The following is a 26422-nucleotide window of genomic DNA, read 5'->3' on the forward strand; positions in this document are numbered from 1 at the left end:
GGGACATTGTGCTGACATTTATTCTCCCATGGCTGACTGTGACCCATAACCACAATATGCGTACATCAGATTCACGGTCTGTCTGAGCCACATGTTGCATTGTCAGACATCACAGGAAACCCCAAAGCAGCAACTGTCCAATGCTCTGTGACAGACTGGAAACATGAGGCAGAGGAAATACTGTGAGATGTAACAGAAAACAGCTAAGGGCCTCTGTTGGGCCCTTAGCTGTTTGACCCGCGATCACACAGAATGTGTTCAGAAGTACATCTCTACATCAGAACCTGAACCTCACTAACTTCTAACCAAACACTTGGATTCTCAAAATAAAAAGACAGATTATTTCCCACCAAAGAGCTGATGTTTAATGAATAGCCACAAAGGGACTTTTGGATTTGTGCTGGTTCTGCAAAGTCAGTCAATGAGTTAACATTTATCTTAACAATTAGTTAATCAATTGAAGGTTTAGTCGTGGATTAGTGAAGTTAATCTCTCTTTTTTTTGCTTGCCATTATGCCCGTCTTTCTCCACATCCCAGTTTTTACCAGTTCCCTTGAACAATTCCTTTCTGTATTTCCCCCTAATTGTTCTTGCTGTTGATTATTTTTGTTTGTCTTTCTTTTCCGAGCACCCTTTCATTTTCTACTTTATTCTCAATCCTTCTTCTCGTCTCATCTTCTGTCATTCCAATCTTCATTTTTGTTCCATCGTTCCTTTTTCTCATTTCTTCTTCTGCTCCTCTGGTTTCATATTTTTAATAGATATCTGCAAACATGTTGAGCATTAACAAGCTAAATCTAAATTACCCCAGGGATCAGGCCAAATCCAGAGAAGGGAGGCTCTGTCTAATTCATGGATTACAGTGTTTACTATGGAGATTTGGTTTTAATGAACCTCCATCTTGTTAAGCAATGGAATTGTTGGCTTATTAAGTTTTAGTTGTTAATGAACAGAAACCTTGTTTTAAATTACCAGTATCAGCAGGGATGAGTCCAATTCTTGGCCAAATGCGGCTCTGTGTAATTAATGGATTAAAGCGATGTGCATTTAGTAGATGTGATTTTAATGAACATGCAATATTTCAAACAAAGATTTGGAAGTGGCTTTTTTCAATAACAAACCAAAAGATTTAAATTCAAATTTCTGCTAGGATATGAAGATTTCCCGGTAAATTACCGTTATTGTTGGATTTTCCACGTCTTCATTTAGCTACTAGTTCAATTTCAAATATCTAAAAGTCTTTTAAATGGGATTAGTCTAATTCTGCAATTCAGATTATGTGATTTTATGTTTTTATCTAAATTTGAACGGTAGACCTTTCTTAAGAGAAAGTGATAAAGCTTTAGGTCCAATCCAAATGACAACACATGGCCCTACCAATACATTTGGCCCTGGCCATCCAAAAGGTGTAGATTACCACAATGGCTTTTAACCATAAGAAAAGGGGTAGGTAGGTAGGGCCAGGAGGGGTAATTAGCATTAGGCTTTAGATTCAGCAGGTGCAAATGAACATCACTGTTTGTCTCGTTTCCACTATGCAGTCCGGTACGAGTCGGTTCAGAACGGTTCGCTTGTTTCAGTGTGAATGGCACATTAAACTAAAATAAATTGGTGAGGTAGAGGGAAAAAGAATCAGACTAAATTAGACATCAGCTGAAATGAACAGAGACTTTAAATAACCTGGACAGAGGGAGAGGACGTCCGTCTGGTCATTACGAACCAGATGGGCCAACATGAGGATTGACTTCTACAGCACAAACACACAGATGCAGGGTCAGGGCTGCGTTCAGAAGCAGAAACTGAAATGTCTTTTTATCCTTTTTTCCTTCGTCCTCTCCTCCTCCTCATTTTAGAATTATTTAAACTTGACATGTTTGGGCAACGCTTCCACACTGTTGTCCTGTCATAGCCACAGAAAATTCTGGTTTTGATTCATTGTCAGGTTTCTCTTCAAACTATTTAATACGGAGACACCTTCATTAAACTTCGGTTTAAAAGTCTGACTTCTTTTCAAAGTGTAAGCAACGTTTCAAACAGCTTGTGATCAATACTGCCAATCTTTAAGGTCAACTGTTGAAACTAATTGGCTCCATCTGAAACTTTTAAATCCAGCTCATACATACAAGGCTGAATTAAAAAAAAAAAAAAAAAAAAAGACCTCTTCTGATGTAAAAATGTGAGAAAAGTTGAGTTTTTCTTCAATGTTTATTACAAAAGCCGCACAATTTGTCGGTTGTTAATGCTAACATTACTTCAATTTAATGTTTAATCTGATGTGGGAGTACTGTATGACTGTTCCAATACATCAGCACTGCCACAATGATACATATAAGTGTATCTAATTGGCTTATTATCATAGTAACATGATGATGCAGCATCCTCGGTGTCAGCTTTAGTGCAGAACAACATTTTCTTTCATTCTTGAGGGTTGACAAAGAACCTACACAAAATACACGAATCAGATCTTGTAAAAGCACAACAGCTTCATGCAAATGAAGAAACTGTAAGAATGTGTCTAATTTTCCAGGAAAAGGTATAAATAATAAAGTTTAAAGACCAAAAGATGTCTACATACAGAAGTTGTTTTGAGATGCAGCTTTCACTCGGGAGACTGGGGTTCACAGCCCACACGGAGTCATTATTCATTGACTTTGCTTGGTTATGTTTAGGCACCAAAACTACTTGGTTAGGTTTTAGGATGATAGTGTTTTACAGAATGACTTCATTAAGAAAAAATTTAACCACAACATATTATCAGAAAGGTGTGAATGAAGTGTAAGAAAAATCAGCTTCTTTTTCACCTTCACCCACTCACCACATGAGAAAGAAGGATTTTAGCTCTCCATGGTGCCTTCAACTCATCATACAGTGTCAGATGAGTGGTAGAACTCTGTGAAAATGGGTCATTTCCATTTAGTAGAGTCAGAGGACCTCACTTTTTCACATGGCAAATGTCAGAAAAAGCAAAGGGAAGCCAGAACTTCTAAAAGCTGATCCCAGAATTACATCTGCTTCTCCTCTTCCCATTCACACTTCACTGCAGAGTGCTTTGTGATCACTGCATTGAGCTGTGTAACATAAGCAGGCAAAAACATCAAATACACCAGGATGCACAAACAAATATTCTGGAGATATTGAATTTATTGGATTATTTCTTGCCCCCCAAAGGAATTCCTCCCAGCTGACTTTCCGGAGTCCGTATTATTTACGGCTGTGTTCGTGGTATTATTTGACACATACCGCGATCAATGATCTACCTTTTACAAATGAACCACTGGTGTAACGGGCACAAGTAAAACTGAAGACAAACGATCTGTTCTCATTCTGCGAGTGTCCATTTCAAAGAGCAGCGAGGAGATGAGTATCGATCGGTCTCTGCTCTCCGACATGAATATTTCATATTTTCAATAGGAGGTCTATTAGTTTTACGTGGGCTCAACATTCACATCTGATCTGTTTTTTTTCTGTGAATGAAGCACAGATAAACACAACCTGCTGTGAGTGAGTGTTGTGCCGAACTGGGAAAAGGGCAAAAATTCTTAAGAGCCAACACAAAAAAAACATGTCAGTATTTTCAGCAAAAAAGAAAATATTCATGGAGAATGACTGATATCGATGTACTTTGTTTTGAGTAATCATTGAAAGTCTTCCTCTGCTTGGTTAAGAATACGTTCACCTACATTTGTTCTGTTCTTTGTTGTGATCAGAGAGATGTTGACGCAGGCACAAACACTGTGATGAACTGCTGCAAACCTGCAACAGCATCTTACTGTGTTTCATAATAAATAGAAACTAATTGAATATTCATTTAGATTAGCAGTTAATGAACAAATTGCAGTTTGTGTTATTCAATGAATATGCACTTGTTACCTTGCGGCACAGTGTGCTCGAAAAGTTAACACTTGATTTGATATATTGTTTAAGACAGAAAAAAACGTGAACTTATCTTCCAAAACGTTTTCTACATCACATGAAAGAGTCCTCTCTGCTGTAATGCTCTGTGCGGTGTGGGTGTCAGTGACTCGTAGCAGTTCGAACTCATTAGATTTTCAAGTTTTGTGATTTTCATCATGGTGAATTATTGGCCATCATTGGGCAGGTTGCACAACGACAGCTTATTTAGTACTTGCAAAGGCAGGAGCAGTGGATAGAAATCCAGCTCAGCAGACACAGAAATTGAGCTTCAGTTTTTATGGTATCATAAAACGGCGCTGTAATATGACTAACAGCTAAGCAGCTGATCCTCAAGCATTAGGAATGAATTAATATTCCAATAATCAATGGCCCTGTTGTACTGGTAAAGTCTGATGTGTCTCTAAACACAAAGCTAGTTACCGTCAGCTAACAGCAGCAACTCACCAGCTCAGTTCTCTACTGATTCTCCTCACAACGCCAAAGAATTACCTCTGATAATGATGATCACCAATACGGGTTCGGCAAAAAAAATTATCAAATCCAGGAGAAATCATTGATTTCACAAGCAAGGCAAACAGAAGGTAAAACCGGGAAACAGCAGAGGTCAAACTTACAGAACTCATACACAGAGGAAAAAAGGTCCACAGCTAATACAATTTTTTTACTAGAATTGGTATTATTATTGTTGTTGTTAATACAATCTTTGTAAATATTTAAAAAAATGTTGAGCTACTTGACTAATTTGAATTTCCCCCATTGGGGGATGAATAAAGTATTTTTCTATTCTATTCTATTCTATTCTTCTACAAAGGATATAATCTGGTGAGGTATAGTATGAGCTCATCATAAAGAGGAGAACCATAAATCCTGTCACTTTAAATTTCGGTTTTGTTTTCTGAGACTGCTAACCGGTAAATTGCTCTTAATGCTCTTTGGTTGAAAAAAAGCAGTAAGTTACCGTTATTTCTGACTAAAAACAGCACATTCTCAGCACGTCTCACACTGCAGTTTGGTCAGGAGTCAGTTTTTTATGTACAGAATTGTTCTGCAGCTGCATGTTAACAGATGCTCTGAGTGACACGCCGGCTGCACCAGCAAGAAACAGCGGCTGGAAAACATCCCTCTACAGTGCTGGATTACCAACAAGCAACATGGAGCACGTAAGGAAGCCAGAGGAGTAGAGAATGATGAACGAGTTCAAAGGATTGAACTGTTGGATTTGAAGCTCCACACCTCTGGTTGTCACATCGTTGTTCGTTCTGTTTGTTTCTACTTTCAGTCTTCCTTTTGACCTCTCTTGTTCTACTCAAACCTACATCCTTCTGTTTGGTTTGGCAATAAAAGTACTTGATTAAAACTGGGAAAAAACATCATGGTTATGCGTTAAGAGAAAAAATGTAATAAATGAACAAATGAAACGTTTGCTTGTTGCACCTCCAACAGTGAGACTTTGGATGAAACCCTCTGCTTTCAAAGCCAGCCACAGGAAAAACTGCAGCTATTCTGCTGACATATACTGTTATATATGTTCAGTAAAATACAGTTCAATTCAGTTCGAGTTCATAAACTGGAAGTTAAAAAGACGTAACTCTAAAGTCTTTACAATAGAGCCATTTTTCACTGATCTGATGAAGGGTGAAACCTTCCTTCAGCTCAGCCGGGACTCTTAAAATTCACAAATATTTTGGGGCCAGTCACAGTTCATTCAGTCTCAGGTAACCTTTAAATTTTTAATGACAATGAAAAAAGCTCATATACTTATTTTAGTTGCTTTTTGTGGATTTATATGGTTTTGATTTAAAAGAACCCTTAATTGTAATTAAATGTAACAAGTGAAAATAGTTAAAAAATATACATATTTCCATCAGAAATGCACTGAAGTTGAGGGATACATGACACTGAAAAAAATCTATTTCAAGTCAAGTTTTATTACAGATAAACTTAGATAAAAACCACTGAATTGATTTTTAGAAATATAATTAAGGTGGAGTGAAGCACCCACTGCTGAAAGCATGTTCTGGTGTCTAAAAACATGGCTTTTCATTAAAGTATAAGAGAGGCAGACTATCATTACACTTGTACAAAGCAAGAGTAATTGCGCTTAAAAATTAATTAGGTGGGCAGATCCCCTGAGAGGACAAATGAACTTTTAAGCACACATGATTAAGGGAAAAATACTTTAGTCATGCTGGAAATGTAACAGCTGGTTCCCTTTAATCTGCTAAAGGTTCTTTTGGTAGCTTCATTTATGGCCCCTTTTCCCACTTTTCAACATTTAATTCTGCTCATATTATTACAGTATATGTGGGCTGCCTCGTGATTATTTGGAATTGAGCAGAGGAAGCAGCTAAAGACAGTAGCCTTGTTGTCCTGATTTTTTTTAACATTGTTGCAGAGTTTCTCCTGGAGGATGTTAAAGCATTTCAGGGCCAGAAAGGAGATTTAATCCCTGCAGAGCAATCTGGATCTGCCTGATCTCCTCAGAGTTGTCCAAACTAGAGACCTCTATGTTGCTTTCTGGTCAGACACTTATTTTATTCTTCCACCATCCAAGACTTATTCCTGCTCCCAACTTGTCAGACAAAGGATGTTTGGTCAAGACCCTTGGACCCTGTACAGTCTGCCTTTTAAGATGTGTTTAACATCGTCAAAGACGAAAGTCTTTGACGTCGTTTTCGTGCCAAAAATCAAACAAAAATGAGCAATGTAGGGCTTAAAAATTGTATCAAACAAGTTCTCATTCAGGATCTCAGTTTTGAGTGTCCAGGTTGAAAGTCTTGGATGTTGTTCCTCTACCACCCCTCCAACCTCAAAGTGCTTGTCCTTGGTTAAAAGATTTCCTGCATTTTGAAAAGCAGATACAAGTGGGATGCCATGACTCATAACAAAGCAGCAATACATGACAATACGGAGTTCCACCCATAGAGCAGGTACAGTCAAAGTCTTCATATTTCCACCTGACCCCAAGATGTGTTCAGGCTCTGATACATGCTTTGCATTGTCAGCTGGTCCAGTTCCATCCATCTGGGTCCTTTAAAATGACTGAGGTTGAAATATCAAGTAGAGCGACACTCGGAGAGCACATCGGCATATGTTTAAAAGCAGTGAAAAATGTTCCGTTGGTACCAGTAGAACAAAAATGGTATCTGGGATGTTTCTCTTGTCAGTAACATCTGCTTTGGGCCATTAGAGAAATAAAGTTTCAATCAACAGCTCAGGCACTTAAGCAGCACCAGAACGAGGAACTGAAACACGCATTTCCATTTGGTTCGATAGATGCTGGTACAAACATTGTGGACAGTGTGGCTGTGAAAACCGGTTTTTACCATCAGTTGCTTTGTTTTGTTACATCTTATGGTCTCGTGTTGGTAATATTAGGTCCCATGAGTTATAACTGTGCTGATGCTGCTGTCCTGGCCAAGATCTCTCTTGCAAAAAAGACCTTTGACTATAATGAGACTTCCATCCATCCATTTTCTATACCCGCTGAATCCGTCGGTCGGGTCGCGGGGGGGCTGGCGCCTATCCCAGCGGTCTATGGGCGAGAGGCGGGGTACATCCTGGACAGGCCGCCAGTCTATAATGAGACTTATTTCTGGTTAAATTAAGGTTATACTGCTACTACCACTACTAGTTATAATAATAACTATATAGCTACAGCTGCTGGCGATGCTTGTGTAAGTTGATGCAGTCTGTTTATTTATGAAATACATAACTGTGAATGAATGGCGCCTACCCATTACAGTCCATTATGTGGTGCACACGATATCCAGTGAGTGGAGATTTTTTACACATCACTGGTCTCAGTTTTCTGCCCACCTGCCTTGCATTTCCCATGAGTTCTCTGAGTATTTATTCTCCCTGGTTTACTTCATTCATCGTGAGATTAATTTGTCTGCATGTGTTTGTGTTCCAGCCTTGCACAACATCGGTCGGCTTGAAAACAACTAAACATGAAGGAGTGCTATAAGACAGCCTGATTGGACCAGTGATTGATCGACTCATACAGAAGCAATCTGTCGCGTTATCTCTTCTTTGTGCTCCTATTTTTTCACCCTCCCGTTGTGTTTTTGTCTCGGCCTCCTCAGTGCTGATAGACACCGTTTATTAAAAAACAAAAACCTGAATTAAGAAGAAATTATTCAATCTGCAGCAGCCTGCTTTATCGTTGTTGTTGCTCGTTATTGGAGACAAATTTGTTCCTATTAAAGCATCCGGCCGCGTGGAGCCGGAGGAATTTAGAAACGCCATGTCGCTCTGAAACAGACTGTGTGTGCGTGCAGAAGATAAGGTGTTTTGGTGAAACACAATCGCTGTTGGAAGTAAATAATGTTCTTCGGCCGAAACAAAGGAGTGAGTTTGCTGTAATTTAAAGTTCTGCTGCATTCACCGTTTGTTGGAAAAGTTCTTACTGAGACCGTCCTACAGGGACAGGCGACTCTGGGAGTCTAATCCTTTTCTTTTTGTGTGTCTAATTTCACTGTGTTTGGAGCCGAATAACTCTGTACAATAATTTGTTTGCCTTCCTGTTTGCTGTTTGCCAACAGCTGCCGAGTCAGAGCCGAGTATTATCTCCCGAACAGCAGGACAACAGTTTCAGAGAAGAAGAAACCAGATATTGATCCATGCGAGAGAAGGAGGTGGAATAGTTCAGGAGGAGACCTCACAGTCAGGACTTCCACCTCCTCAACAGCCAGTTTTAACTTTGTTCTCATACATATGATCTGTATCCAAAGGTATTAGAAGTTATGTAAAGTTTGACACTGAAACAAAGGCCGGCAGAAACAGATCCGAAGAGAAAAAGGTTTCTTTCAAACATTCCAAGCTGCTCACTTGGGGAATATTTCTCCTTCATTTCCATTCATTTAGCTTGTAAAGGTTGTGTGTCAAGCTACTGATGATGTTTCCAATCCTGATCAGAACTAAATGCTCAGCTCTCAACCTTTAAACAAGAGATTGCTGGTTCAGATCCGCTAGCATCGTCTTCCAGATCTTCTCTTTTGCATGTTCGCTGGCGCCCACTACTGGTTAAGGTTAAGGGATGAAAGTAAATGCTGAGGGTTAGAATAAATGTACACAGTTATCTTTAGATGGTCAAAAAATACCTGGTTGGGCTTAAATAACTATTTTCACGGACTCCACGGTTTATTACTCATGGGCCACAGCTCTTGTGACTGATACAAAACAACTACCCACCAACACGTTGTAATGTTCAAACCTGAATTGTAAAACAATCACATATTGGATGTGTGGACAAAGACTGGACTGGCTTTGAGCCGAGAATCAGAGGAGATGAGATGAGATGAGAAAATGTCTTTGTTCATTTTGAAGAATAACTCGATCATAGATTTGTACCATATCTTCTTCTGATGACTCAGTTTGAAGGAGCTCATATATTTCTGCCTTGAAGTGGTTCATCACTGCCGTATATTTGTCTGAGCAAATAATGAACGTTTTAAAAGGATGAATTCAATTTTTTCTGTCTCCCACATGTCTGGTCCAGCACAGTTTCAGCATTATAAGCTGCCACCTCAATACAATGGAGCACAGTGGCGTTTTATTTGTGAGTGGAACAAAAAGTGCCCCAGATACTCCGGATAATCCTCAGACCTCCGCGTCAACACTTTCCATCAGGAATTATTTTCTGCCAAACAGCAGCCACCGCGAACAGATACCCATCGGCAGAGTCGATAAACTGAGAAAAAAAAAAACAGCCTGATTTAAAATCCACAATGTATTTCCATCTCAGGAACTCGTGTTCTTCCACCACCTTAGCGTGCTGCATTTTGGACGTTTGAGGATTTTACTTTTCATCTTTTACTCTGGCAAAAAAAAAGAAGGAAGAAATATCTGACCAGATCTGAGTCACTTCACAATATCCGAGATTTTATGAGTGAGCAGTGTATCTGAAAGCACTTTATGCGGCCCCGAAAGTCTCATTTCCTGCATTTCCTCCATTTCCTAAAGGTTTAACAAGCTCTTCGGTTACCAGCTACTGTTTAGTTTTTCCACTTTTAAGCGATGACCTATCTATCAGCTTTATTTTCTTACTGTGTAAAATGTGTAGAAGGTTTTATTAACCCCAACTATGGTCTGTTTCTTGACCTAACCAAATCGTTTCTGGTGTATAAAGTTAAATAGTGACTAAAGTTATACGAAAGCCGAAAGTCAGTGCCTGCAATTTTTAAATTTGAATTACTTTATTGAGCTCACATGATTGACATCTTCATTCCAACCCTCACCCATGATTATGGGATGTGGATTGTGACCAACAGAATGAGGTTGTAGATACAAGCAGCTAAACCTTCAGATGGAGGCTGGACTCAGCCAGAGAGACAGGGTGAGGGGGTCGAACTTTGAGAAGAGCCGCTGCTTGTCTGCATTGGAAGAGTCGGCTGAAATGCTTTGGGCATCTGAAGCCTTCTGGTCGCCCCCCTTTGGGGGATTTCCAGGCATGTCCAGCATGAAGGAGACCCTGGAGAAGAACCAGAAGTTGCTGGAGGGAATGACTATGCCCTCCGGCTTGGAAGAGTCTCAGGATCCCCAAGGAGCGGCTGGAGAGTGTCGCTGAGGCGGGGGAACTCTGGTTCCCCTCCTGGACCTGTTGCCACTGGGATCCGACCAGAGAAGAGTGGAAGATCTTGGATGGATGGACTTTGAGTTAAAAAATGTAGTCTATTTTGATATGTCAAGAAAGGAGCCTTTTGTTCAAAACTAGATTTCAGCTGTGGAAGATGGTTGTCATTACTATTGTGAAGCATCACGAACTACACGTCAACTCAAGTCATAAATGCAACCTTTTTTCCTGCGGCTCAGTTATTAGAGAAGATGATGGCTTCTTATGGTGGAGGCATAAATCAACACGTCTACTCCAATAAAGCCGAAAAGCAGATGTGACCGCATCAGACTCCTGACATTTTCAGCTTTAATCAGTGGCCACAGTTCTCAAGATGACGTCTACATGAGTGCTGGGACGGCACATCTGGTGCCTGATAATCATAGGAGGAACTAGAAAGACGTGACAGTCAAATTATATAGACCAATCCCAACTCAAAAGAGGATTATTTAGTCAAACTAATGTGTTTTACTTTGTAACTTTGACACATTTTCATGACTGAGCTGAGCAACATTTGCAGGAGAATCGCCTGTGGTTAAATGAACTTTGAGTGGAGGCTATTTTGATGCACATGCCTTTAGTTTCATTGACGTTTTCGACAGACTGACTAGCTCGGAACTTATTGTCATGGTAACTGTGAAGACAAAAAGGTTGTATGCATGGTCTTGATATTAATATGATATTGATATTGTAAATCATAGAAAGGAAACACAGAAACCCGTTTGATTCCAGTCAAAGGAAAGCAAAGATTAGACAGAGATTTTCAACTTTTGGTTATTTGTTGGTAGTTTGCTCTTAGACTTTTTTTGTTTTATGAAACCGTTTCCACTCACCATGTTCCACTTCGGGAAGAGGAAGTCAGTCCCGACGTACTCAAAGAAATGAGCAAAACCCTCTTTTAACCAGACATCCTCCCACCAGACAGGAGTCACCAGATCCCCGAACCACTGAAAGATACACAAAGAAGAAAGAATGTGTTATGGTTTATGCTGCATAGAATTTTAATACCCCCCGCATCATGTTTTTCAGATGTATCTTTTAAAAAATACCAAAGATAACAGTTTGACAGACAGAAAACAGGATTTCTGCAGCAACAAGGTGATTCCCAAAGAGCTGTTAGCTGAAAACGTGGCATATCTCAGCATGGTGTGCAGTGTGTCCTTAAAACATTGGAGGAAACTGGACAAGTGGAGGACAAAAGAAGAAGTGTCAGGCCTAAAGAACTATCTACAGCAGATGAACAGGATCTGAAAGTGATGTCCTGAGACAAAACTCCCCGTGTAAAATTAACTCAATCTGAGTGTACATCTAATATAGGTCAGAGTTGCAATAACTGCTCTTGAAGTGGAATACATATCCTCTAAAGAGTGAAAAGTTAGTCGAAAGTGAGCAGATTTCAAAGTAACTTTTTTGCCAGTGTTATGGGTTAGGACATTTTTTTTAACTTCACAGCACAGAGTTAATTTTTCACATAGCAAATGATGACATGCTCTTCACTGAGCTCAGCAAACCCAACACATGTAGCGTGATCGTCCCAAAAACCCCTAAACTTATGAGTAACCCTTTACTCGTGGTGTCAGAGCTCCTACATTTAGGCCTAAACTCCACAATCCCAGATATTTTCTGAACCCCGGACCAAGGGGGCGGGAGACGAATATCCGGTTCGATCCAGCTCCAATGAAGTGTTTTGATACCAAATTTTGATCCCAAAATGGTTTACACACAGTTTGCAACTGCAGAGGGATACTCAATTCATTTTGGGCGTGTCATTTTTGAGCAGGAACCCTAAAAAGACTCCTGGGGCTGAATATCTTTCCCACAAGAAAATTCCACAATCACAATCAAATGGTGAAATAATCCCACCTGGCCAGGAGGAGGTGATATGTTGAGATACAAGAGAACATTCTGAGCATGCCCAGTGAGCTGATTATCCTTTGGGGCAAAGTTCAGAACCAAAGCAGTGGAGGATGTAATGATGTAACACAGAGATACTCATTGCGCGGCTCCTCAAGCTTTAATTGGCGGCTCGCACTCGCATAGTAGCTTATAACAATATGATAACAATAACAATACATTTTTTTCAAATAACATACAGCGAATTCTGCACAGTATTAAGTATTTTTATTAAGTTTTCGTTTTTGTAGTATTAAGTATTTTTATTAAGTATCAATTTAGGCTTAATGGTGTTTCCTAAAGGGGGCTCTGTTAAACCTGGCAACGCAGCCCGCTTAAACCACCGTCACACTTGACCGCAGTGCACGCTAGCTCCTTTAGGAGGAAAACTTAGTCACATTCAAATGGTCTATTAAGACCTATTATCACTGTAATATTTCCTCTCAGATGAAAGTTTTTTATCTAAGTTCCCATAAATTTATAGACCATCGAACGGCTTTTTAAATGCTTCCTCTTAGAGAAAAGCTTATCCATGTTTCTGATCTTATTAATACTTCACTGGGAGGAAAACTTAGTCATATTCAAATGGTCTATTAAGACCTATTACCACTGTATCAACCTTAATATTTCCTCTCAGATGAAAGTCTTTTAAAGATTTGTTTTCATTCATAATATCAACCGTTCTGTTATTAGCTATTTTTAAATGCCTCCTCTTAGAGGAAAGTTTATCCATGTTTGTTAGCTTTTGTTAGTTTACTTAAATTACCTGTTATAGTTTTACCAATCCTACTATTAGCTAAATTTACCTTTGCTCTGTTATAGTTATACCAATCTAACTGTTAGCTAAAATTACCTGATTGATGTTCTGTATCTGTATTTCTGTGTTTGATTTTTTTTTTATGTTTTTATTTCTGTATTTATGTACCTGATTGTTGTTTTTGTGTTGTAAAGCACTTTGGATCGCCTTGTTGCTGAAAAGTGCTATATAAATAAATTTCACTTCACTTCACTTCACTTTAGCCAGCGCGAAGGACAGGCACAATGGATTGGTTTTTAATTAAAAAAAGAGCAAAAACCAGCAAAAAAAACCAAACAAAAATCAGCATGAAGACGCCAGAGAGGGGACGAGCAGGCAAACGTTGGATGTACCGCGAGATGCAGGGACAATTGATCGGTTTTTAATTAAAAAAGGGCAAAAACCAGCACAAAAACCATGTTCATCTTGAATGTCTCACTATGATTTCAACAACAAACTACAAATACAACATGAAGAAAGTCAAGGACATGCATGACAGCTTCCGCTCATCCCAGTATTAAGGTAAATGTGGTCTTAATTGAAAATGTATTGGCTGTGTTGTTTCTTTTTTTGTGGGATATTTTATATGTAGAAATGCGTATTTGCAAAAGGGGACTTTAGTATGTTGTCGTAAAAGTGGCTCTTCCCTTGATTTTGCTCGGCCAATGTGGCTCTTGTGAAAAAATAGTGAGTATCACTGATGTAACTGAAAGAAAAATTTGATTCGTGTTTGTATGACTGATGATAAAGTAGCTGTTGCTCAATGTGACGTAACAGCACAAGGTCGTGAGAGTCCAGGAGACATTGCAAAGCGTTGTATACTGATGGCGTCGTTTGGGTTTCCAGAACATACTCATTCTGTTTGTCGTGAGAAGTTCGTGTGCACTGAAAACAGTTTTTAAAAACCTTCACTCTGGAAAACTGTTTTCAGAATCACTGTTTTCTGACTAAAAAAACGTGTTTTTTGGAGAATTAGGAGAGCAAATACAGGAGAAAAAGTTTGTTTTTGCTGAATATCCAATTGAATGTGATGTTGGGCATTAACCTTTTAACTACAGATTACTCACTTTTACTGAACAAAATCCACAAAGGTTTAGAGTGGTTGGCTACAGTACATGCTGGGAACTATCAAGGAGAAGCTGAAAAGGTGGCTGCCAAGAAGCCGTTCTTAAGGAAGGGAAACAGGGAGAAAAGGTTGAGCTGTGCCAAATGACACAAGAAGTGGACTGAAAATCAGTGGCAGCAGGTCTGATGGAGGGATGAATCCTCCCCAGAGCCCGGAGCTCAACATTACTGAAGCAGTGTGGGATCATGTTGGCAGAGAACGGAACAAAAGGCAGCCCACATCCAAAGAAGAGCTTTGGGATGTCCTTCAAGAAGCCTGGAGAACTATTCCTGAAGACTCCTTAAAGAAAGGACAGAAAGCTCGTCTGAGAGGGTTCAGGCTGTGTTGGAGGATAAAGGAGCTCAGAGCAAATATTCACTTTAAAGCTCGTTAAAATCATACAGACTTAGTTTTTTACTTATGTACTGAATTCATATTTATACGGAAGCCCAGAGCGGACGTGGTACGTATAAAATTTTTTTTGATGGTTTTCTTGAGATAACGAGATAATTATGTCGTTATCTCGAGAAAACAATGATCAATTTCTCGAGATAACGATGGTTTTCGAGGCCACTTTTTCTCCCCAGTCCGCCCCTGTTTATATGTGTTTTATGTGTTCGCAATTTATGAGGTGCCACCAGGGACATAAATCAGAATTAACTTCCATATACACAAATGAAATTAAACTCTTCCACATACTATACTCAAAACCTTGCACAAACACTAGTGAAAAGCTCTCACATAAACTAGTGAACACATTTACCTCTTATATAACCTACTCAAAAGCTCTCATACACACTACTGAAAAGCTTTCATATATACTAGTGAAAAGCTTTACCTTTCATATATACTAGTAAAAACCTCTCATACACATATGTCAAACCTCTCATACACATATGTCAAACCTCTCATACACATATGTCAAACCTCTCATATACATATGTCAAACCTCTCATACACATATGTCAAACCTCTCATACACACATGTCAAACCTCTCATACACTTATGTCAAACCACTCATACACATATGTCAAACCTCTCATACACACATGTCAAACCTCTCATACACATATGTCAAACCACTCATACACATATGTCAAACCTCTCATACACATATGTCAAACCTCTCATACACATATGTCAAACCACTCATACACATATGTCAAACCTCTCATACACACATGTCAAACCTCTCATACACATATGTCAAACCACTCATACACATATGTCAAACCTCTCATACACACATGTCAAACCTCTCATACACATATGTCAAACCTCTCATATACATATGTCAAACCACTCATACACATATGTCAAACCTCTCATACACACATGTCAAACCTCTCATACACATATGTCAAACCACTCATACACATATGTCAAACCTCTCATACACATATGTCAAACCTCTCATACACATATGTCAAACCACTCATACACATATGTCAAACCTCTCATACTCATATGTCAAACCTCTCATATACATATGTCAAACCTCTCATACACATATGTCAAACCTCTCATATATATATGTCAAATATTTGTGGATTTCAGTTGAAACGGAAGGCGTTTCAGTTGAAACGGAAGGCATTTCAGTTGAAACGGAAGGCATTTCAGTGAAACAGGAAGGTGTTTTATTAAACCTGGAGTTGTAGTTTTAAACAGAAGTCATTCTGGTTAGCTTCGTGCATTTTGTGCAATCGCCTGCCGGTATTTTATGAAATAAAATAAACGACAATTGCTCAGCCACCCGCTGAATACCGCACACAAACATATGAGGTGCCACCAGGGACATAAATCAGAATTAACTTCCATATACACATATGAAATTAAACTCTTCCACATACTATACTCAAAACCTTGCGTAAACACTAGTGAAAAGCTCTCACATAAACTAGTGAACACATTTACCTCTTATATAACCTACTCAAAAGCTCTCATACACACTACTGAAAAGCTTTCATATATACTAGTGAAAAGCTTTACCTTTCATATATACTAGTAAAAACCTCTCATACACATATGTCAAACCTCTCATACACATATGTCAAACCTCTCATACACATATGTCAAACCTCTCATATACATATGTCAAACCTCTCATATACATATGTCAAACCTCTCATACACATATGTCAAACCTCTCATACACATATGTCAAATCTCTCATATACATATGTCAAACCTCTCATACACATATGTCAAACCTCTCATACACATATGTCAAACCTCTCATACACATATATCAAACCTCTCATACACATATGTCAAACCTCTCATACACATATGTCAAACCTCTCATACACATATGTCAAATCTCTCATATACATATGTCAAACCTCTCATACACATGTCAAATATTTGTGGATTTCAGTTGAAACGGAAGGCGTTTCAGTGAAACAGGAAGGTGTTTTATTAAACCGGGAGTTGTAGTTTTAAACAGAAGTCATTCTGGTTAGCTTCGTGCATTTTGTGCAATCTCCTGCCGGTATTTTATGAAATAAAATAAACGACAATTGCTCAGCCACCCGCTGAATACCGCACACAAACAGCAGGATTACTCAACTTTATTTTGGCTTCAACGGAGACCCTGCAGCTGGCAAAGGCATGCTGCGCTGGCAGGACAAAAAAAGAGATGCTAAGCGGCTATCCACCGAGTCCGGAGCTGGAGTTGAAGTGATCGGTTGCTGCCCAAGCCTTGTAGCATTTGACAGGGTCCTGATCGTCTCCATTGAAGCTAAAATACTGTAGACGCGCGCTCAATTTTCAAGTGTAGATAGCGCGACCGTGCCTTTCCGAAGCGCAGATGGCGTGACCGCAGTCCACTGAACACCTCACACAAGCAGTGGCATTACTCAACAATATTTTAGCTTCAACGGAGACGATCATGACCCTGTCAAATGCTACAAGGCTTGGGCAGCAACCGATCACTTCAACTCCAGCTCCGGACTCGGTGGATAGCCGCTTAGCATCTCTTTTTCCGTCCTGCCAGCGCAGCATGCCTTTGCCAGCTGCAGGGTCTCCGTTGAAGCCAAAATAAAGTTGAGTAATGCCGCTGTTTGTGTGCGGTATTCAGCGGGTGGCTGAGCAATTGTCATTTATTTTATTTCATAAAATACCGGCAGGAGATTGCACAAAATGCACGAAGCTAACCAGAATGACTTCTGTTTAAAACTACAACTCCCGGTTTAATAAAACACCTTCCTGTTTCACTGAAATGCCTTCCGTTTCAACTGAAATGCCTTCCGTTTCAACTGAAATCCACAAATATTTCACATATGTGTATGAGAGGTTTGACATATGTATATGAGAGGTTTGACATATGTGTATGAGAGGTTTGACATATGTGTATGAGAGGTTTGACATATGTATATGAGAGGTTTGACATATGTGTATGAGAGGTTTGACATATGTGTATGAGAGGTTTGACATATGTGGATGAGAGGTTTGACATATGTGTATGAGAGGTTTGACATATGTATATGAGAGGTTTGACATATGTGTATGAGAGGTTTGACATATGTGGATGAGAGGTTTGACATATGTGTATGAGAGGTTTGACATATGTGTATGAGAGGTTTGACATATGTATATGAGAGGTTTGACATATGTGTATGAGAGGTTTGACATATGTGTATGAGAGGTTTGACATATGTGTATGAGAGGTTTGACATATGTGTATGAGAGGTTTGACATATGTGTATGAGAGGTTTGACATATGTGTATGAGAGGTTTGACATATGTGGATGAGAGGTTTGACATATGTGTATGAGAGGTTTGACATATGTGGATGAGAGGTTTGACATATGTGGATGAGAGGTTTGACATATGTGTATGAGAGGTTTGACATATGTATATGAGAGGTTTGACATATGTGTATGAGAGGTTTGACATATGTGTATGAGAGGTTTGACATATGTGTATGAGAGGTTTGACATATGTGTATGAGAGGTTTGACATATGTATATGAGAGGTTTGACATATGTGTATGAGAGGTTTGATATATGTGTATGAGAGGTTTGACATATGTGTTTGAGAGGTTTTTACTAGTATATATGAAAGGTAAAGCTTTTCACTAGTATATATGCAAGCTTTTCAGTAGTGTGTATGAGAGCTTTTGAGTAGGTTATATAAGAGGTAAATGTGTTCACTAGTTTATGTGAGAGCTTTTCACTAGTGTTTGTGCAAGGTTTTGAGTATAGTATGTGGAAGAGTTTAATTTCATTTGTGTATATGGAAGTTAATTCTGATTTATGTCCCTGGTGGCACCTCATACAAACAGCAGGATTACTCAACTTTATTTTGGCTTCAACGGAGACCCTGCAGCTGGCAAAGGCATGCTGCGCTGGCAGGACGGAAAAAGAGATGCTAAGCGGCTATCCACCGAGTCCGGAGCTGGAGTTGAAGTGATCGGTTGCTGCCCAAGCCTTGTAGCATTTGACAGGGTCCTGATCGTCTCCATTGAAGCTAAAATACTGTAGACGCGCGCTCGATTTTCAAGTGTAGATAGCGCGACCGTGCCTTTCCGAAGCGCAGATGGCGTGACCGCAGTCCGCTGAACACCTCACACAAGCAGTGGCATTACTCAACAATATTTTAGCTTCAACGGAGACGATCATGACCCTGTCAAATGCTACAACGGAGACGATCATGACCCTGTCAAATGCTACAAGGCTTGGGCAGCAACCGATCACTTCAACTCCAGCTCCGGACTCGGTGGATAGCCGCTTAGCATCTCTTTTTCCGTCCTGCCAGCGCAGCATGCCTTTGAAATAAATATAATATTTAAAAAAAGTATATATATATATATATAATATCTATAAATTATATTCGGTGTAATAGAGTTGTGGGAATATGTGGGAAAATACTTTTTTTTTTAAATTGTGGAGGCGACTCACCAGGAAGCCGCTTCAGCATATTCAATTATAGTCGAACAAAAATGGCGAGTGACAACAGTGGACGTGGAGTAAAGCAGAAAGGAATATTGGATTTTTTCACAAGTAACAGTACTGTGCCTATTTAAAGAAAAATAAAAACTAATCTGACCGAGGATGAGGACAACAACAAAGAAGATGGAAATAGCACGACAGGAGAAATCCCAGCTAGCATTAGCAGCTCAGCATCAGTACCGCAGCTTCTGCCAGGAGACGGCGGCAGCGAGCCCAGTATGACCAGGGCCCCCGATGCCGGCGGCAAGGCACCGTTTCAACCAACTATTAACTTTCCAGGAAGGAGATTCGGCTCTGAAAGTTTTAAGAGATCATTCCAACGAAGATGGTTCGAAAAATGGCGATGGTTGCATTATGTCTCAGAAACAGACAGTGTGTTGTGCTTTACCTGCAATCAAGCAGTGGCAAAGGGATTATTGCAGCACTCTGATAGTGACAGCTCATTTGCTAGGGGCGGCTTTTGCAACTGGAAAAAGGCAAGAGAAAAGTTTGCCCAACACGAGCTGTCAGACCTGCATTCTGATTCACTGCGGGCACTAGCTACACTGAAAGCAACTCCTATCAGTGCTATGCTTTCTGATTTAGTCGCTCGGGATCAAAAGACTGCCAGGATCGTGTTGGAACTTTTATTCAGATCCATTAAATACCTGGGCCGGGAGGGGATGCCGCTCAGAGGGCATAATCATTGCGACGGCGTCCTATGGCAGCTTATGGTGGAGAGGACGCACTCACTACCAAGAGCCAGAGAATGGCTTTTACGCAGAGACAATTGGATGTCAGATACCATCCAAAACGAGATCATTGAGATGTTTGCTCACGCCATACAGCGAGAAATCATCTCTGAGACTTCTCCACTGTTCCTTCTTTGGACTCACAGCGGATGGGACTACAGACATCAGTGCATGTGAACAATTCTCCTGCTGTTTGCAGTTTGTGGATACAAATTTAAAAGCACAGAACGTGTTTCTTGGATTCTACAGTGCACCAGACTCTTCAGCAGAAACACTGTTTTCATGCACCAAGGACATTTTTCTCCGTTTGAACCTCCCCCTGGAACGCCTGCACGGATACTGTTTTGACGGTGCGTCCAATATGTCCGGGCGTGTAAATGGCGTTCAGGCGAAACTTAAAGCGCAGTGTGCAGACTCCCTTTACGTCCACCGCAGTAACCACGCACTGGATCTAGTTTTGCAGGAGGTAGCGAGGGATGTGAGAATCATTGCAGACACGCTGAACTTTGTTCAGGGAGTTTCCGTTGTTCTCAGGGAGTCCTCCAAACGCAAACAGTTGTTCCAGTCTCTTTTCAGCTCTGAAGATGTGGTCTGCAACGTCCTTGGGCTATGTCCGACTCGATGGTGCATCCGCACCACAGCCATCTCCCGAGTTATGGCTGTATACACGACACTCCTGGAGACACTTAAAACATTGGAGCAAGACAAGACAATGAGGGGTGAGACGCGGGCCAAGGTCTCCGGCTTGTACAAGCAAGCAAAAAAAGCAAAGACGTATTTTGGCTTGGTGTGCAGCGAGGCGCTTTTCAGGCCCTCTGAAGCAGTGTAGAGTCTGCAGAGCAAAACTCTCACTGCTCGCGCAGCGCTGGAGTGCGTTAGCGTTCTTCAGCAACACATGAGGGAGACACTTCAGGAGGACGATTTTAGTAAGCAGCTCATTGACAGAGTAAAGACTTGTGCAGCCCACAATAATCTTGAGATGCCCCCTCCCTCCAGGACGAGCAAAACCCCGGCTCGCATCCGCAGCACCACACAGCCTGAAGCCGTGGTGCCTGACTGCGGAGAAGCGCAGTGGAGGCGTCAGTTCATTGAAGCCGTGGACATAGTTGAAGCAGAGCTTAGTCGAAGATTTGACCAAGCTGGAATGAAGGTGGCTGCCCAAAGAGAAACCACTCTCATTAATGCTGTAAACTAAAACCTGGCTGGACTGGAAGAAGTTCACCTCCCCAAAACATTCAACAGATCAAGCTTACAAATGCAGCTGACCTTACTGAGTGACATGACCAAGGGCAAAATTATGAGATCTGTCCCAGATGTTGCTGAATTTATTTCAGCGCTGCATCCACAGACCAGGTGGCTGTTTAAGGAGGTCGAGGCCTTTATTGAACTTTGCCTGTGTCTGCCTGTGTCAGCTGCTCCATCTGAGAGGTCATTCTCCTCCCTCAGACGACTGAAGACCTGGATGCAAAGTACCATGAGCCAGAAGAGGTTGACACTTCTGGCTGTGATGCAAAAACACAGCAACATCCTGGACAGAGTGGATGTGCCATCTCTTGTTTCGAGCTTCATCGGGAACACACCAGAACGCAAGGCCACGTTTGGTGCCATGTAAATCAAGGTAAGACCTGATTTTATTCATAACACTCTCACTGTGCAATTACGGCTTGTTTATTTATTCCAGTCACCTTTTATAAGTGTGAAATCCTGCTTGTGTGTACCCACACATTGCAAATCATGTGAGGTTACTAAAGTTTCATGATTAAAATGATTGTGAAAATATTAAACTTAACTAGACTGCATTTCTCTGTATTTTATTTCTTAATTTCAGATATGCAAAGTTGCTTGGCCATGGGGATCGCCGCTTGCTGGGAACTTCTTTTTTTGTCGTTACCAGTTGCCGCTGGCTGTTTTTGTTTTTTTTAAATGTTTTTTCTGATGGCCGCTTCCTTTTTCTGTTGATGTTTTTTTAGGGCCATTCTTTTTTCTTGCTCGGCCTCAGCACCAAGGACAGCGCTTCAATGTAGCGTTTTAATGCAGTTAACTCTTTCGGTGCCATTGACGTCTATAGACGTCAATTTAAAAAAAAAACGTTCACTGCCAAAGACGTCTCTAGACGTCAATTGCGTTTTTAACGGAGCGGGCTGGGGGACAATCTAGCGCCGTTTGTCACTAAATCTTAGGCTTGTAAACACTAAACAGAGAATATACTGGCAAAATTACCCGCAAGGTGGCAGCAGTGCCACTTTGCACAAAAAAAAAGAAGCTTGTTTTCTCCATTTTTTTTGGTCAAACTGCTGTTTTTGGTGAAACCAACCTATGTTCTACTGTCTATTACTAAAGGACTGAAAATGGTAGAAACAAACTTTTTCTTCCTGATGAAAGAAGAGAGTCTACTCTTTCTTTTGGTAATTTCGGTGTGTACATAGTCATAAAACACACTTTTCTGTGGGTCTTGGAAAATCAGTCAAAATACTGTAAAACACTTGGCAGTATGGCTCTCTCTTCACCGAAAATGGCTGTCAGCCAATGAGTTAATTTTGTTCAGGACTTTTGTCAGGTTGTAATAAAATTTTCATTTAATCTAAGAATTTATGTGTTTTATTTGCATGTAGCTTTTGGGAGCCAGTAAGCAGCCTAGTAGTGTGCGATGTGATAGGGTACAGTAGCAGAAAAAAATACGATGACGTCACTCATTCATTCATTCAGTTGGCAGCCCCCCCTACTTAAAACATCTTCCCGCGTGCCTGCTTGTAGAGATAACTTTCATATCAGCCTGCGTCCTTTAAGGAGACGGCTGGCTCGACTGCAGCTCAATAGGCGTTTACACCTAAGTGATCCTGTTGATATAGTCAACTTCATCAGTGAGGGGACCAGGCCGTCTCCATGGTTACCGAATGATGCACGAGAGGTGCCATTGTCGTTTTCTGGAAATAACGAGATAAATAACTCGTTATCTCGAGAAACCGAAATGCTTGTGATACCAGTGGGATTTACTTTGTGCATTTTCACAAGCAGACTTGTTACACAAGCGCTCCACATTCCAAGTTTGATTCATAGGCTACTTTATTCAGTTTTTAATGAAAGGCGGGTAAAAATGGGTACACCTTTGCCAGAAATACATATAAACAGGGGCGGACTGGAGAGAAAAAGTGGCCTCGAAAACCATCGGTAACTTAACTTGTTATCTGGAGAAAACAATGATCGTTTTCTCCAGATAACGACATAATTATCTCGTTATCTGGAGAAAACCATCAAAAAAAAGTTTATACTTACCACGTCCGCTCTGGGCTTCCGTACATTTATGTTTGGGCATGTTAAAATAAATCTCTGCGCTTATATACCATTTTCCTCGTAATATAAAGAAATAAGGTGTGGCTTGAGACTTCCATGGAAGAGTACAGAGATGCAAACAGTTGGTGATGAAACACCAGGAATGAGTGAATATTTTTTCCATCACTGAGAATGAAACAATGCTGGTATCAAAAACATGCAGAAGCCTGTAGGAATGACTTGGTCTCTGTGTCGGTCCTGACTCGACTCGAAGAAGCAGGTTTACTCATCAGCGCCACCAACAAGAAACCAGCAACACTACTCCAAAGTGCGACAGAGGAGTCTGTGTTGCTTCGGTGCTCATTCATGAGGCCCGGCGCCACCTGATCGGCCACGAGCATTTTCCCAAACAGTCTCTGAGGCTCATCAGGGTAAAGCAGTGGTGAAGTTTAATAAAGGCAGAGCATGAGGAAAAACAGAGTGAACTTTGCTGATAGAAAAATGTTTGGCCTCAAGAGAAATGCATGCGGACCCCAGCTGTTTCCTGGCAATTGCAGCTTGAATGAAAATGTTTGGGAACAAATGTGTTCCCCCACAGCTTTGTCTCAGTCTGAATGTTCCCTTTAAAGCCACAGCTGCACCCAAGACAGCTGACGGCCTTGAAATATAAAGAGTATCTCTGAATTCTCGTTAAAGCCCGTTAAAGCCTCCATCTGTAGGAAAGGAACACTGCCGTTTCAACAGCTCAGCACCGTGTGCTTCTGTACGTATATGAAAGCGACCAATCAACATGCTAAGTGCTGGGATCATTTTTCCTGAAAGTGAAACAGGTTTAAATCCCAGCTCTCAGAACAGCAGCCGAACTGGCCTTTGTACAGAAACTGCAGCCAACTGGAGCAAACCAACCAGAAAAGGTTGTTCAGAGTTTTATTTGTTCTTCGAATGAAGGAGAAACATTAGGCATCAAGCAAATGGTCGAGGTGCTGATCATCTTTTAAACAACTAAGTATGAACGAGTACAGCACTGAAAACATTTTAAAGGATTGTTTGCATGTTGAAAATGAACCCAAAGCCCAGTTCATTCAATTCAATTTATTGACTCTTTCTTCTGTTTTTTGGACACATTTAGTTTTTTTTTCCATCTAATTATATGAGTGTTTGTGGTGTTTTGTGTCTATTTTTATTTGTTTTTTAATATTTTGCCTAATATTTAACGTTAAGTCTCTTTGTGGTTGTTGTGCATCCTTTATTTGGTTGTTTTGCATCCTATCATTGGTGTTTTTCTCAGTTTCTGGAACATATTTCATGTGAGGAGCCACAGAATCAAAGCTTAGATTCAATGTGATCTGTTGGATCCCTTAATTCGGCAATTACTTTAAGAGCATGAAATCAATACATTCAAACCTTTTTTTCTCGATCTGGAAGGCTGAGTTTGTGTCTGGGCAGGGATTCAAACCAACCACCTTCTGGATGCTGGTAGACTGTCCACTGAGACGCTGCCTGGCTCAACTCCCTGAGGCGGAGCTACAGTTATACCATAGGCCAGATGCATAAACTTTTATTTGTACAAAAAGGTCATTGTCATGCACAGTTCCAGATGTGTTAAATTAACGTGGCATTGATATGTACAGGCTGAGCCACAAACTCTGGATTCTGTTTGGAAAAGTTTGGAAATACAACCTTTAGTAGAGTAATGGGTATTTTCCTATTTTCTTAAAAAATGCCTGCAATTAGAAAAAAAATCATTGTAACTGAATGCTGAGCAGCTGTAAACATGGTGATATAACCAGAAAAACTTCAAAATAAATTGAAATGACTTACTGTCTGTCTCCGAGCAGGGGGTTACAAAACGTAAAGTCAAATAAGGTCAGTTTTGATTGCATTGTTCAATTATTATCCATCCCCGCTGTTTAGCTTGCCGTCTGTTAGGAAGGAGTAAAGAGGCTGCGTCACTCAGTCCCATCACCATTACCATTACCACCAACTCTCGGCAGTTTGTTCGAGTGTTTCATTGCTGAAGGGGACCAAGAAAGGTCAACATAATTTAGATATAGTCGTGCAGCCAACTTTATTTTCAGTCTGCCGTCCCTGCTGTTTGCTTGATGTTTCATTGTGGAGAGGCCCGTGTGCAACACCAAGGATGTTGTGCATGTAGTTTTTGTTCCTGGTAGAAAAGTCTTGGCTGGATGTTGTGGTTCGACAAAAAATGTATTTTATACATGTATGGGTTGATTATGGAGTTAACAACAATCTTGAAATATTGGTCAATGACTCACATGTTACATTATGAGCTGATCTGCTCCGACAGAGGTTTTCCTCTTCCCTTTGTGGTTGCCATGGTTACTGTGACAGCAGCACCAGATATCAGGCTTGGATTTGGACTTTAAAAAAAGATGGACAAAGTCATCGTGACATCACCCAAAGGCTTGTGCAATGACGTTTTAGAGCCTCCCGTATGGCATTCAGCCATCTTTATTTTGGTCGTTTGGGCACCCAGAAATAGGCCAAATTTGGACAAGAAGTTGTAGATGGACACAAAAACATGTATATTTCTATGAAAATTAACATCTATTAAATCATAAAATTTCAGACTCAAGGCCAAGACCGCTCTGATCAGAGGAAGTGAATCCAGTTTATTTTCTAACTGCCTGTGGCCAGGTTAAAACTACCTCTTCCAGAGAGATTTGCATCAGGTCCCACTGAACCTGTGGCACCCCAATCCCCATACAGCCCTCTAATTTGGGCAAAAGCTCACTGATTGTGCTTTAACTAAAGTTAGGCCCAACTCATGACTTTTGGGCAACATTTGGACCACTTAATATTTGCCAGTACAGTAATTGAGCCATAAGTGCTACAAGTAGCCCAGCTTAGGCCTGACCATGTCTGCTATAGGACATGTGTACAGGAACACACACACACACACACACACACACACACACACACGATCTACACACAATAAACATCTGCACACAATACTTTTGAGATGGGATTTTTTTTACACACCCACAATGGCTGATGGAGATGGAGAAATTGATTGGTCTTGGAAACACTTAAAAATTAATTTTCAAGGCGGACCTTTCCAGATAAGCTAAAGATTGTGAGGAGAGGTCGGCCAACTCTAGCTAGCTTGTATTAGCCTGGAA

At 40.5% G+C, this 26422-nt stretch overlaps 1 protein-coding gene across 1 annotated transcript in view; it reads right to left on the minus strand.

The window, feature by feature from the left end:
• Nucleotides 1–26422, minus strand: part of LOC142385593 (thyrotropin-releasing hormone-degrading ectoenzyme-like) — a 303046-nt gene that overhangs the window by 79992 nt on the left and 196632 nt on the right. The window contains exon 6 of the mRNA XM_075472253.1: nt 11365–11478. Coding sequence (XP_075328368.1) covers nt 11365–11478 — 114 coding nt within the window. The remainder of the gene's footprint in view (nt 1–11364; nt 11479–26422) is intronic.

Source organism: Odontesthes bonariensis, chromosome 8 (assembly GCF_027942865.1).
Source record: "Odontesthes bonariensis isolate fOdoBon6 chromosome 8, fOdoBon6.hap1, whole genome shotgun sequence".
Classification (NCBI taxonomy): domain Eukaryota; kingdom Metazoa; phylum Chordata; class Actinopteri; order Atheriniformes; family Atherinopsidae; genus Odontesthes; species Odontesthes bonariensis.